Raw genomic sequence first — 12819 nt, 5'->3', positions numbered from 1 at the left:
TTGCTGTGATGTGATTGGCTGGAATAATGACTTCTGTACCCAAATTTTTAATGATAGTATTTCTGTCACTTTCTTCCATAGACTTTAGCAGTGCTGTGGTCTGTTTTGTGACAGATTGGGTTTCTTCACCAGACATCAGATGGATTAACTCCTTGGCTGTATTTGCTCTTTTCCGCACATTCCTTTCACATGTTTCATCAGAAGACTTGCGAGGAATTCTAATGGGTGTTATTGTCAATGGCTAAAATATGGAACATATGTTATTAATTTGTTTTATGTAAAATGTAATATTACTATTAAAATTATCATATTGTTACAGACAATTATGTGTACATTATTTTTAATATAACATAGCATAGTTTTGTATTTTTGTATAAAGTAGTTATACACATTTTTTATATAAGATCACTTAACGATGTAGACGCCTTAGCATTTAGGGTGGGCACATCAAAATTTTAGTAAATCTCCTAATATATAGAATGGTTTTTATTGACCCCCAAAACTTCCTATATTCTGTGACCCCTCTAGCCACTTACTTATATTTATTATTATTTTTAATTATTTACTCTGAACATTTTAAAATTTGTCTTGTTCTTATTATGGCTTGTTTTTTGTATAAAAAATGTGTATAAGAAACATTTCACTGGAATTGTAAAAAAATGATAACCTAGGTATGCACATATATAGACATATACAAAAGCAACTTATTTTCAGTTTTGATTTCAGCCTTAAAATTGCTAAGATCAAAGTTTTTTGCTTTATCAGCCGTTTGAAAATCAGTTGCTTGTTAAAAAAAGTCAATGTCAAATCACTTTTACTGAGTCCACTCCATACATAAGTAATCTTACTTGTGAACTTCCACTGGGCAATTGGACAGTTTTATTCGGCAAGTTTGACTGCTGCATTTTTATTCCAACCACATGAGCAATGCATTCTTCTACCTTTTTCGGTACAGGCTTGGAAGGGCTCAACTGCATCATCTCTAGTGTTGTAAATGACAATGCTGGAGAGCATGTGTGCGATTGTGCAGACAGCAGTTTAAATGAACAACCACATGTTCCCTTGACAACTCGTGTGTTTAAAATCCTGGAAATGCACAAACCAGGCGAGACATCCCCGGGTGTTGTTGGGATGCTGCAGGTGGGACATCTATTTGAATTTTCCAACCAATTTGTTAAACACAAGGCACAAAACACGTGGTTACATTGGTTTATCATTAATGGCCTTTTTAAAATATTGCTACACAAAGCACAAATCAGATGTTCCCAGTTGCCTTCACTGATATTTATGTCTGAGAGAACGTTTCCACTATAGTCAAAAAGTTCAGAGGTTTTTCTGTAAATTTTATTAAGTTCTAGGGGTGTCCAAGTTTTTTCTGCGGAATCCACAGCTTTGTGTGTTGGGTTACCACCGCCCCTTCTTTTCATAGGTTTGCCACCTCTCTTTTTTTGTGCACTTAATATGCATGTTTTGCACTCGGTGTCTTTATGTGTATACCATTTAACAGGCACAATAGCGGTAGCTGAGTCACGTTTTAGGACATTACTTATTGTAGCAAAGCACGAGTGACAGAATTTTTTTGGGTGAATGCCTGCCCGATCAGAATAAAAATCAGCTCTGAAAATACTGTCCAAGTTCTTTATGTGCTCTTGGACAATATGTGATCGTCCAGGCAGAGTGTTTCCACATATTCGACACAGCTTGTTCAACCGAGCTAGGTGTAAATCCCCAGTAGCCATCTTGAACTTTAACAAAAATTTTGAAAAAAAAGTACCTAATGTTTGATACAATATCAATTCGTAATGTACTGATACACCTACAGTTCTTTTTTTATTCGTATCTCGTAACTATCTTGGAATGATTTTTATAAAAATTATCTGTGGGATAACTTCGTATCTGAAAATATTTTGCTTTAAGTTGGCATGGTGTCCACAGTCTTCAAAATGGAGGTTGAAAGTTTTTGTTTTGTTTTAGCTAGGCAACAAGCGAATAGCTTTGTATTTGAATTAATCTTATTGGTATAGGACTATATTTTATTTAAACCACTTAGTTTCCAGTCCTTAAGTTGGTTTATGTGATTAAAATGCCTATTAAACCTGGTGCTAGCTACCCTAAAATTTGTTTACTTTTAAGCGCAACTCGCCCCAGTCCTTATTTTAAATTTTTTTTTGACATGCGCAGTCTGAGTTTCCGAAATCTCGCTAGCTGAAACAGCCGTGATTTGTATCTTGATTGGTCGGAAATTTCGGTGCCCATGCTTCTTTTGTCGCAATGCTGACGCCTGCAATTTGGAATCGCAATTAACTCCAAATCAACTAAGCCTTGATTTTTCCTACGCATTTTAGTCAGTCTGGATAAAAGTACGCTCCCCTATCCAGAAAGTTTACTGCAAAACAATCAGAGTAAAATGGGCACAACATGGAAGGGTTCATGATGGCAGTTTTTGTGCGTAGCTACAACTGTTGCTTTTTTCTGTAAAATTTTATGTCTGTCCGTGTGTCTGTCTTAATCTTTTCTAAAAGCGACCTAGGTAGCTAGCTTTAAGTGTTAACACAGGCGGGCTGGACGGGACTGTTTTAGGGGTGTGTGTGAACATGAGTTGTCATTAGAACTAAGGAATTCCGTCTCTTAGTTGGGTTACTCTGATAGGATACAGCAAAGTCAGCATTAAATTAGCACAAGAGTTGCCGCATAAAATTCCTTAATTACCCTACGAAACCAGGCTTTGTGGTTTACGGCTTTTTGGGGCTTCAATGCGTTAAGGCTTTGGCTTTGTGACCTCACAGTTTTGTGTTTAAAGCCACAAATTACCAGGTTGTTTTCTTCAGAACAGTAAATAAGTCTAGCCGTGTAAAACTAGCAATAGCTAACATTTTACATTTTATTCTCCTGGTCGCAATGTCACAGTACCAGTTCTGGTTTAGAGAAAACACAGACTTGTAAAACGGTCAAACTCTCACAGAAGAGGCTTTGATTAAACAAACTACAAGTATCTGAATTAAAGTAAAGCTAAATTAGCATAAATTTACTTAAAAATACATAATGTCTCAGGTTTGAAGTTTGTGATCAAAGATTTTTTAAAAACCCACCCCGTATTTATAAAGATCTGACTGGTAAACGGTATGTTTTCTCTCAAATCATAATAGCTTTCCAAAAAAAAATATGGATCTGTAATTGGTTAAAAGTATAAAATGCCAACCGGGGAGATAATTTCACAATGATGGATATGACACACAACCTGAAGCAAAACAGAACAACAGTAATTCAATAAAAAGTTTGCAGTCACTCACAACTTATATGTAAACATTAAGAATCAACGTAGTGTAAAGAAATAGAACTCTGCAGAATGTCTTTATATCTACACACAATAATTTTGCATGAGAGAGATTTTCAGTGATAAAACTTATTTTTACTAGATATAAATATATCTGGGAGTACTGCTCACACACATGTTAGGAATTAATTTACCGTTATTCATCATTATCATCATTCTCGGCTTAACGTCTGTTTTCCATGCTAGCATGGGTTGGACGGGGTATATTAATGGCCCTCTTCCAATCTGATCTAGACTGTTTTAGATCTAAACTCAACTTCCTCTGTATCAAGTCTGTCCTTATAACCTCCTGCCAAGTCTTTCTCGGTCTGCCTCTGGGCTTTGCCCTAGGAACTATCAAGTCTCTACACTTTCTTACCCAATTATCCTCCTTCATTCTTTCCAAGTGCCCCAGCCAATTCAATCTTCTTATCTGGATAACATCTTTAATTCTATGGATACTTAGCCAGCTTCTTAGCTCATCTAAACTCTTTTTATCTCTCAGATTGGCATTACACATCCACCTAACCATTCTCATATCATTCCTTTCTAAACAGCCAAGATCTTCCTGCTTCACTGCCCATGTCTCACTACCGTACGACATAAAACTTCTTACACAGGCCTTATACAACCTAACTTTTACGTCAATTGACAGGACTCTGCTAGTCAACAAAGGAAGTAACTCTCTGAACTTTTTCCAAGCAGAACTTATCCTACAAGTAACACTTCTTCCAACACCCCCTTCACTGCCCAACATATCACCTAAGTAACAGAAGTTCTTAACTATCTCTAACGAGCCACTGTTGTACATCATTAAAGCTGGAAATACTTCATTCTCTATAATCTCACCTTTGCAACGCTTGCATACAAACTGAATGTCAGCTCTTAACCTTCCACCAATACTACTGCACTTCTTATGTACCCAATGCTTGCAAGTCTGACAAAAAATTGAGTTACTACCAACCCCTTTCCTGCAAACTCCACAAGGCCACTTTTCAACTACAAGGTCACACTTGGCTGCAATGCTACTAATCACGAGTCCTTTCTTCCACTTCTCAAACTTTTCAACTAATTCTTCCATCAACTCTGCTATGAGAACCAAGTCATCTGCATACAATAACTCCCATGGACAACTTGTTCTGAACTCCATCAACAGCACCTCTAAGACTAGAATAAACAACAAAGGGCTAAGTACAGAACCCTGATGTACACCAACATTTACACTAAATTCATCACTAAGTGAATTGTTAATCCTGACACGACTACTAGCATTGCTGTACATAGATTGTACCATCGTAACTAGCCACTCATCCACACCTAATTTTCTCATAGCCCACCAAATAACCTTACGTGGCACTCTATCAAAAGCTTTCCCTAAATCTACAAAGGCAAAATAGAGATTCTCTTTCCTAAATACTTTTCCTGAAGCTATCGGAGTAAAAATATCTGTAGTGCCACGCCCTGGAACAAAACCAAATTGCATCTTATCTATATCAATTCTTTCTCTAAGTAACTTATCAATCACTCTTTCAATAACTTTCATTACTTGATCAGTTATTGTTTTTTGATTAGTTTTCATGTTGTGTTTTTTTTTTGACATTATGGTATAGAGTTCAAATATTCATTTTATGACCTTGCAATTTTTTTTCCATATAGGAATATACTCTATGACTGTTAATTTAAAAATAGCAGAAAGCTTTAGTTAAAAATGTGTCAAGAAATTTATTATAACTTTCTCTAAGTAACTTATCAATCACTTTTTTAAAAACTCTCATAATATACTTGATCAACCAACTTTAACCCTCTATAGTTACCTCTCAATTCGCTATTATACTACGCATAACACCATCCTTTATATTTGATTAGCAAGACTTGTATAACGCTCATCTCTAGTATATCCAGACAATATTCCCAACTCTACAACAACCCTGATACTCCTGCAGCCATGCTGTTTATTTTCCTAATAGCCACCACTACCCACTCTGTCTTAATCTGAATAGCTGGCCTTTCTCAACATCATCATCAGGCAAATTATCTTTAAACCAATCAAAATCTGTGTTAAGCACCTTTGATAATAACTCTTCCAAGTTAGCTTTTTTTCCTCCTTTGTGCTAGCCAAGACACTTTCATCGTTACTGTTACAATTTTCGCCTGCAACACCCTTGATTACTTTTCCTCATTTGCTTTGCTATCTTGAACACCTCTCTGCACTGGTCTTCTCTTCTTATCACATCTGTAAATTGCTTATGAGCTTGTATTAGCTTCTAAGTAAATATTTTTACTACCACCTGACTTCTACTGACTTTCCATAGTTTCCTGTTTACACTGTCAACCTTATTATTTCACCACCAGGTTTGTCTACATCTAGCTAGTTCTTCCATCCACCCACAGGTATCATCAGAATCTTCAGGAAGACAATTCTTCAATGTAGTCCAAGTACTTTCAACATTTTCACTATCACATTGACCATTGTGGACCAACTGCTGAACTTTTGCACTGCTACAATCTCTTTCTTCAACTTCAAAACTTTACGATAGGTCTGTGCTTTCCCTTGACTTCTTCAACACTCTTCAAGATAATACCACAAACCAACAACCTATGCTGGGAAAACACACTCTTCATACCCTTTACCACCTTATCTGACTTTTTAACAAGGAAGTAATCTATCTGTGCCTGACAACCACCTGACTAATATGTTATCAGCCTACCCTCTTTCTTACTGAATGATGTGTTCCAAACCATGATGTTCGTTCCCATTATAAACTCAAGCAATCTCTCCCTTTTCTTATTTCTGCTTCTAAATCTATGGCCTCCATGTACACCTCTATAACCTTCAGATGACTTCCAAACATGACCATAAAAATTGCCGCTTACCATGACAAGTTCACTGTCTACAAACATTTATGTGAGTGCTATTAACTCATCATAAAATTTATCTTTACCTTCCTCACTAGGTCCATACTGTGGAGCATAATCTGACATGAACGTGACAGTTCTATTACCTATCAAAAACTTTAAACTTTTAAAATACGACTAATAACATGCATGACATCTATTACTTTTTCTACCCACTTCTTTGCGATGAATATTCAAGATCTATATGATAAAGGTTTTATGAATTTCAGAAGAAAAATTTTCAGTACTTTTATTAGGTACTTTGCTGACGTCGGCAAAATTTTTAAACCTTTATATCTTCCTAACCGTTTTTCAATAGCACATGATAATATACATTTTTTATTAGCTAGTGAATCGATTTTTGCTGTATAATTTCTAGTCCTTTACTTTCCGAATAAACACCTTGCACAAGATTTTTCACAGACACATTGTAAAAACTATATTTCAACTTAACTGATAAAGCTTGAAAAAATTAATTCTTTAATTTTAGGACAAAATACACAAAACTTCCAAAAAAAGTTACAACAAAACACTTAACGAAAATGTCTTCATCGTCAGAACCAACCAAGTTCAAAATGGTTGTAGTTGGAGGTATATTTATAATCTTTTTATTCACCAGTTTGTTTATAAGATTGTTAACCTACTTCTGTTTTTGTTTCAGCTGGAGGTGTTGGAAAAAGCGCTTTAACAATACAGCTAATTCAAAACCAGTTAGTTATTTGTTTCTGTACATACAGTATATATTACACTAATTTCAGCCTTGCCTTAAAAGTAGGGACAAAAACAAAAACTTTCTAGACCTTGTTTACAATAAGGGTATGTTACAAATTAGGAGTTATAACAGCTATGTATAATGTTGTCCAGGTTTAAAAGCATGGCTCAAAACAATTTTGTCATTTCTTCATTTTACATGGTGAGATTCATGGTGTGTGTTGTATAAGTGTGAATTGCAATTTTAATATTAAACTTGTTCAATTTTATCGTTGTAGCCTACTTCAAAAATTTGCAAAAAAAGTTTTCACAATTTGTTATAAAATATAGTATATAGTAACTATATAATATAGCAGCTATAGTAGTACTGTAGTATATAGTAACTATATAGTATAGTAACTTAATAATATAGCAGCTATAGTAGTACTATAGTATATGGTAACTATATAGTATATGGTAACTATGTAATAAAGCAGCTATAGTAGTTACTATACTATATAGTTACCATATACTATAGTAGTACTATAGTATATGGTAACTATATAGTATAGTAACTATAGTAACAGGTATTTCCATTGCATTCAATTTAATATCCCAGTTTCTAGATTATTTTCCCATTACTACATCTTCATAATCCTAATTATCTGAAAGTTTTTAACATCCTACTTGTGGAGAACTCATGCTCTGCATGTTTATGGACTGTGTTGCGTAAATAGCCATTAGGAACAAGATCAGTTTGGGCTTTCGCGTAATTCAGTTGCCCTTAAAACTAATTGTATTATTACTATCTATTAGCAAAATTCAAATAAATGCAAGATTGATGCATTTGTGATACGTATCACATGTGTCTTTCATTTTGTTTTATTTCTTTTTTCTAGTTTCGTGGAAGACTATGACCCAACCATCGGTAACTTTTTTTTGTTTGTTGCTTGTTTACATGAAATCAGCTTAAAATGTGGCAAATAGAAAGTGTTAGTAAGGTGTCCAAAGATTTATTGCTACCATTTTGTTTGTTATTACCCCATACTATGATAATTGTTCCAAAACCTTGACTGAACAAGTTTGTTTAAACTCCTGAAATCCTTTTGTTTGTTTTTTATCCCACATAAATGTTGTCCAGCCGGAGAAATATGAATATGTTTGCCAAAATTTTAGTCATTAGTAAGAAAATTCAATTTTTAGAGGACTCCTATATCAAGCAAGTTGTAGTGGATGGCTCTATTTGTATACTGGTAGGATTTTTTTTTTTAATTTGTATAAAGTTAAAACGGAACTGTTTCAAGTTACTCTAAGTTGGCTGTGTAGTTTAATTAGCCTGTAGATTTTCAGAAAAAAGTCATGCAGAGCTCGCCAGACAGAAAAGTAATACCATGTGGTTTGTTGCATGCCATATCTAATTTCAGAATATTTTGGCGTGTCATAACCACATGTCAAGGTGTGCAGTAGTGTGTGGTTGCATTTTTTTAAACTTTTTTTTATGCCAGAGATATGTGGGGAAAGTTTTAAATTGAGAATAAAAGTTATGCGCACCTGTCTCTTTTAAACTCTGTTGAAAATAAATTAAACTTTCTGCAGAAATATTTAAATTTTATTTTATAGAACTAATTTTTAGTTTTTATGCGATGTAATAATAAGCTCGGGTGAGCTATTTTATGGACGTTTCGCGGTGTGTGTGGCCACACGCCATTACTGGTGAGGACTGTCATGCACATTAAGTTTGAATTACAAATATCCAGTTTGTTTGTAAAAAATTGCTGTCTGTAGAGAAAAGCTCTTTGCAGCTGAGGTCTGGCAACTACCATTCCAAAAATAGCTAATAAAAATGATTTGGGTAAAAACTGGGATTTACAGTTTTAAATATTATTTCACAGAAAGATTTGGAAAGATGGCATTTTTTCACAAATTGTGAATTGTGACCTGCTGATTCGAGCACTGGGAGTGAAAATAAATTTTTGTGTACATGTTTAATTTTGCATGTATAGCAAATTGTAAACCCTCTCATATTCGAGCTTGTCACATCACTAACTACACAGCATACTACCATCAATCTATATAAACTGTAATTTATAAATGGTCGCCTGCTTAAATCCTCTAAGTAACATAAAAATAAAATCCAGAATAATGGTTTCTTCTAAAATCTGAAATTGTTTCTGCTAAGATGATAAAAAAAATGATAATTACTTCAAGTTAGCTCCTATAATATGCTGTTTTAGTACATTTTAGCATTTTCTACTAATGTTTCTCCCTAAAACCTCCTGTATTCTCTTACCATATCCTAAAATGGTAATTTTTTTCATTCTTTGGCCACCTATTGTAAGAAGGGAAAGTCACCACCCTACCTGACATGTGAAGGGACAATCTGCCATGTATAATCACAGTGAAAAAAAGTAACATAAAAAGTTTTTCCACTATAATTTTGCTCATGCAAGAGGTAGATATTATCCTTCAGGTATTTTAAACGAACTCTTGTTTCACAGCTCGCCTGAAAATCAGGTAATTATCACCGTTTTAAGCTTTGGACGTAAGAGTCACTGCAACTTCGCAGAATTTTTTTTTACTCTTCAACTGGGTAACCTACACTGAAAATTGAAGAAGAGCTTTTAGTCACAACCATGATCCAAATTTTTTTATACATTATTTTTTTTAGGATATACTTGATACTGCAGGTCAGGAGGAATACAGGTTTGATGTTAAGTCTTTGTTATGTGTTTATCCACTCTCTTCTTTAAATGCATATAAATAATGTTGTTGTTTTTAGTGCCATGCGAGAACACTACATGCGAACTGGAGAAGGTTTCCTTTGTGTCTTCGCTGTTACTAGTTTAAAATCTTTTCAAGAAATAGATAACTTTAGAACGCAGGTATAGTGTTTATTTCTGTAGTTACTGAATGAAGTAGTTTAGAAGATCAAGAGTTGACAGTTGTTGTCCTGTGGAATATCCACATGGATATTTCGTGCATTGTTAGCATCAAATAGCAATTTATCTGTGCGAGGGTTAAATCTGTAAACTATATAGCATTTGATATTTAGTTTGTAAATATTTGTGTCCTGTAGTATTTCAAACAGACAGACAGAATACTGGTTTATATATTTCTTGGTCAATTATTAAAGAAAAAATACTAAGCTGGTTAAGATGGCCATGTTTTTTTTAACAGGAACGTGTACTGCAGGTATAGTAACTTATTAAAAATCCTGCAAATCTTTCGGATGTTAGCCTGGAGAATTTTTTAGGGACTTTCATGAACTAACTAGAATAGGTCATCAAAACCCTGAAACTAAATTTGTTTTAATTAATAATCCTATACTGACCAGACCTAGATACAAAAATATCGAAGACTCACTCATAAATAATTGTTGCAATTGTTGCGTTAAAAGTTAACGCCTTTCCTAAGAAAAAAAGCAAAATATTTAACAAGCGCCTCCTCAAAAAATTAATTAACATGCTTTGTTTAATGTATATTTCGATTTTTTAGGCACTGAGGGTAAAAGATGCAGAATCAGTACCAATGGTTTGTAAGTAATACTTTAAACTCCCTTTTTAATTTTACAAAGACGAGGTGATACAGCCAGCCTGCATGAATCTCTTAGGGCTACCTTAAATTGGGTGTTTGGACCAATTTTAAATCTTCTTGTTAAAGTGTAAACAAGTTTTTCTGTACTTGCACTTTAGATTTTTTAAAAGTCATTCTAAACTTTGTAACTTATCGGGATTATGTGTTTTGTGCATTTAAAATTTGATTTGATCTGCATGGTTTAACAACAAGCCTACAATCCTTCCACAAAATATAATTTCCACAATCCACAAGTAATTATGTAGGCCTTTTTCATACTAGATTCACACAATTTGAACTTTTCAATGTTTTAAATTGAGTTTTTGCATCTCAGGTTATTTTCTTAGTTCCAAACTCTCAAAATGTTCTGTTGTTGACGTCATCTTTGGATTTTACTTTGTGACCACCATCGTGATTATATTAATTACGTTACTTATTCTTTTTGCTAGTGGTAGGAAATAAAGTCGACTTACCGAAGCGTGACGTGTCGACGAAAGACGGAAACGAGAAAGCACAGAGTTTCAATATACCATACGTGGAAACGTCTGCGAAAACCAAACAGGGCGTGGTGAGTAGTTCACACTCTGTGTATTTCGTGTTTTGTTGTCATGATTTGTTTAGTTTTTTTCATATATTCTTGTTGCTTTTTTATCGTAGGAAGAAGCGTTTTTCACCCTGGTGCGAGAAATAATTGCTGATGTAAGCATGATTTAGCATTATTACATTTTTTATAGGTGGAATTTATCAGCAGTATTTATTACAGCATAACCCTCAAATTAAAACTATAAAGCTTGCCCGATCAGACGTGACACTTTAGATTCATTTTTATTATTTGCGTCTTTCTGTGCACGCAAAGTAATTAGTGAATATTTTTGCGAGATTTAATTCTTTGGAAATCTTTGACAGTTTTGTTTTTGTTTATATTGCGTTGTGACTTGTGTTATTTCAAACGCTAATGAGTTTGTCGTTTTGTGATCTGATTTATGATCTCCCTTTTTTGTTAACCTATGCAGCCATTCGTAAAAAAATAAAGTTAGCGAAAAATGCCGCAATCATCGATTTGCGAAAATCAATCTGGCGTAAATTAGTAACCGCAAAAACTAATCTAGTACTCTGAGATGAACATTGTGACCCTAAGGCTTGTGCGAGATGACTTTCAGCGCGATTGCGAATAAGCTGAATCTTTCTTCATAGTTCTTATAACGTAGAAAATCACTGGCCCGTTACGTAACCAAACCATTTTCGTACCACAGATATGTAAGATGGAAATCCGATATAACAGCAGACCTGCTTGTTTTTTGTTTTTAATGTTTTCCTTTATATTTTTCATAGCGTCGACGCAGAGAGGGTCAAAAGAAAAGTGATTCGAAAAAATCGAAATTCAAGTGCACTATTCTGTAAATTTTGTGTCCAAGTTGAGTTTCGACGTAACATGATGTTTGTACAAAGCACCAACGGCGTAGACACTTGCTCCCTGATGTGTTTTGTATTCTACACATAAACTGTTTTGTAAATAGTTAGCGATTAAACCGCTTTCAGTGGTTATTTTTTTGTTATATTTTATTTTGGTAAGTTTGTACATACCATCCTACTTAAGTTCTGAATGCAATATAGACAACACAAATTTTAAATATAGTATGACCGGTTATTTTTTATTTTTACCGGCGTGTTGGTTTAAAACGATTGCCATTTAATGCCGGTCCTAATAACGCTGGCCAAACTTCCTAGAAGTAAATTAACACTTTGCCGTTCTGTTAATCGACATAGAAAGGATACTTTTCTACTATTGTGCGATCTTTATAACAAAAGTACATGCGTACAGTACAAATGAATCTTTACTTTTTTTATACTATTTTACGTTTTCATTCTGCCATTTATTTATTTAATTTTCTTCCGAGAAGTGTTTGTCCCTTTTCCTCGCATTCTTACTGCGTCATTTTCTTATTTAAATTTTTTGGAACATTTACTTTTATAAGTCTTAAAATAATTTACCTTGTCGTGTGTAGAAAAAAAAAAAAATGTTTGCAATTATTCTCGACTGTAATTGGTTGGACGTATTAAATATAGCTTGGTACGTACCTTCTATGTACAGAACAAACCCAGGTCTTATTAATATTTTCTAAATGCTCGGTTATTTAATTAATTGATTGATTGATTGATTGATTGATTGATTGATTGATTGATTGATTGATTGATTAAATGACCTTGTAGAAATATGTATTACGTGCAAGTTGTGTTATTTTGTTTCGCGTGAATAATATACAACCATTCTTATGACGTCATTATCTTATCCCACGACTCCTCAAATCTTAGATTATTCTACCATTTTGATTTAGGAAATAAAAAAA

The 12819-nt window shown here is 34.0% G+C and overlaps 2 protein-coding genes across 2 annotated transcripts; one reads left to right on the top strand and one right to left on the bottom strand.

Annotated features, from left to right (window-relative positions):
• Nucleotides 1-761: 761 nt before the first annotated feature.
• On the bottom strand, nt 762-2204 carry LOC130629026 (V(D)J recombination-activating protein 1-like). The gene has a single exon (XM_057442120.1). It carries the CDS (start codon nt 1737-1739, stop codon nt 804-806), a length of 936 nt encoding a protein of 311 aa, XP_057298103.1. The 5' UTR covers nt 1740-2204; the 3' UTR covers nt 762-803.
• Nucleotides 2205-6698: 4494 nt separating this feature from the next.
• LOC130629027 (ras-like protein RAS1) lies at nt 6699-12745 on the top strand. Its single transcript, XM_057442121.1, has 10 exons — nt 6699-6799; nt 6870-6918; nt 7798-7826; nt 8102-8151; nt 9567-9601; nt 9678-9780; nt 10394-10433; nt 10921-11039; nt 11129-11170; nt 11804-12745. Exons 1-10 carry the CDS (start codon nt 6751-6753, stop codon nt 11870-11872), a joined length of 585 nt encoding a protein of 194 aa, XP_057298104.1. The 5' UTR covers nt 6699-6750; the 3' UTR covers nt 11873-12745.
• The last annotated feature ends 74 nt before the right edge of the window (nt 12746-12819 follow it).

This window comes from Hydractinia symbiolongicarpus, chromosome 15 (genome assembly GCF_029227915.1).
Source record: "Hydractinia symbiolongicarpus strain clone_291-10 chromosome 15, HSymV2.1, whole genome shotgun sequence".
NCBI classification, from domain to species: domain Eukaryota; kingdom Metazoa; phylum Cnidaria; class Hydrozoa; order Anthoathecata; family Hydractiniidae; genus Hydractinia; species Hydractinia symbiolongicarpus.
This window is presented reverse-complemented; position numbering and strand designations above follow the sequence as displayed.

What these genes read in the sequence shown, in the direction of transcription:
- LOC130629026 (XM_057442120.1), bottom strand. Translation starts at nt 1,739, where the DNA reads ATGGCTACTGGGGATTTACACCTAGCTCGGTTGAACAAGCTGTGTCGA.
- LOC130629027 (XM_057442121.1), top strand. Translation starts at nt 6,751, where the DNA reads ATGTCTTCATCGTCAGAACCAACCAAGTTCAAAATGGTTGTAGTTGGA. An exon ending in ATACAGCTAATTCAAAACCA is followed by an intron (nt 6,919 to 7,797) that starts GTTAGTTATTTG and finishes TCTTTTTTCTAG; the next exon opens with TTTCGTGGAAGACTATGACC. An exon ending in TAGATAACTTTAGAACGCAG is followed by an intron (nt 9,781 to 10,393) that starts GTATAGTGTTTA and finishes TCGATTTTTTAG; the next exon opens with GCACTGAGGGTAAAAGATGC.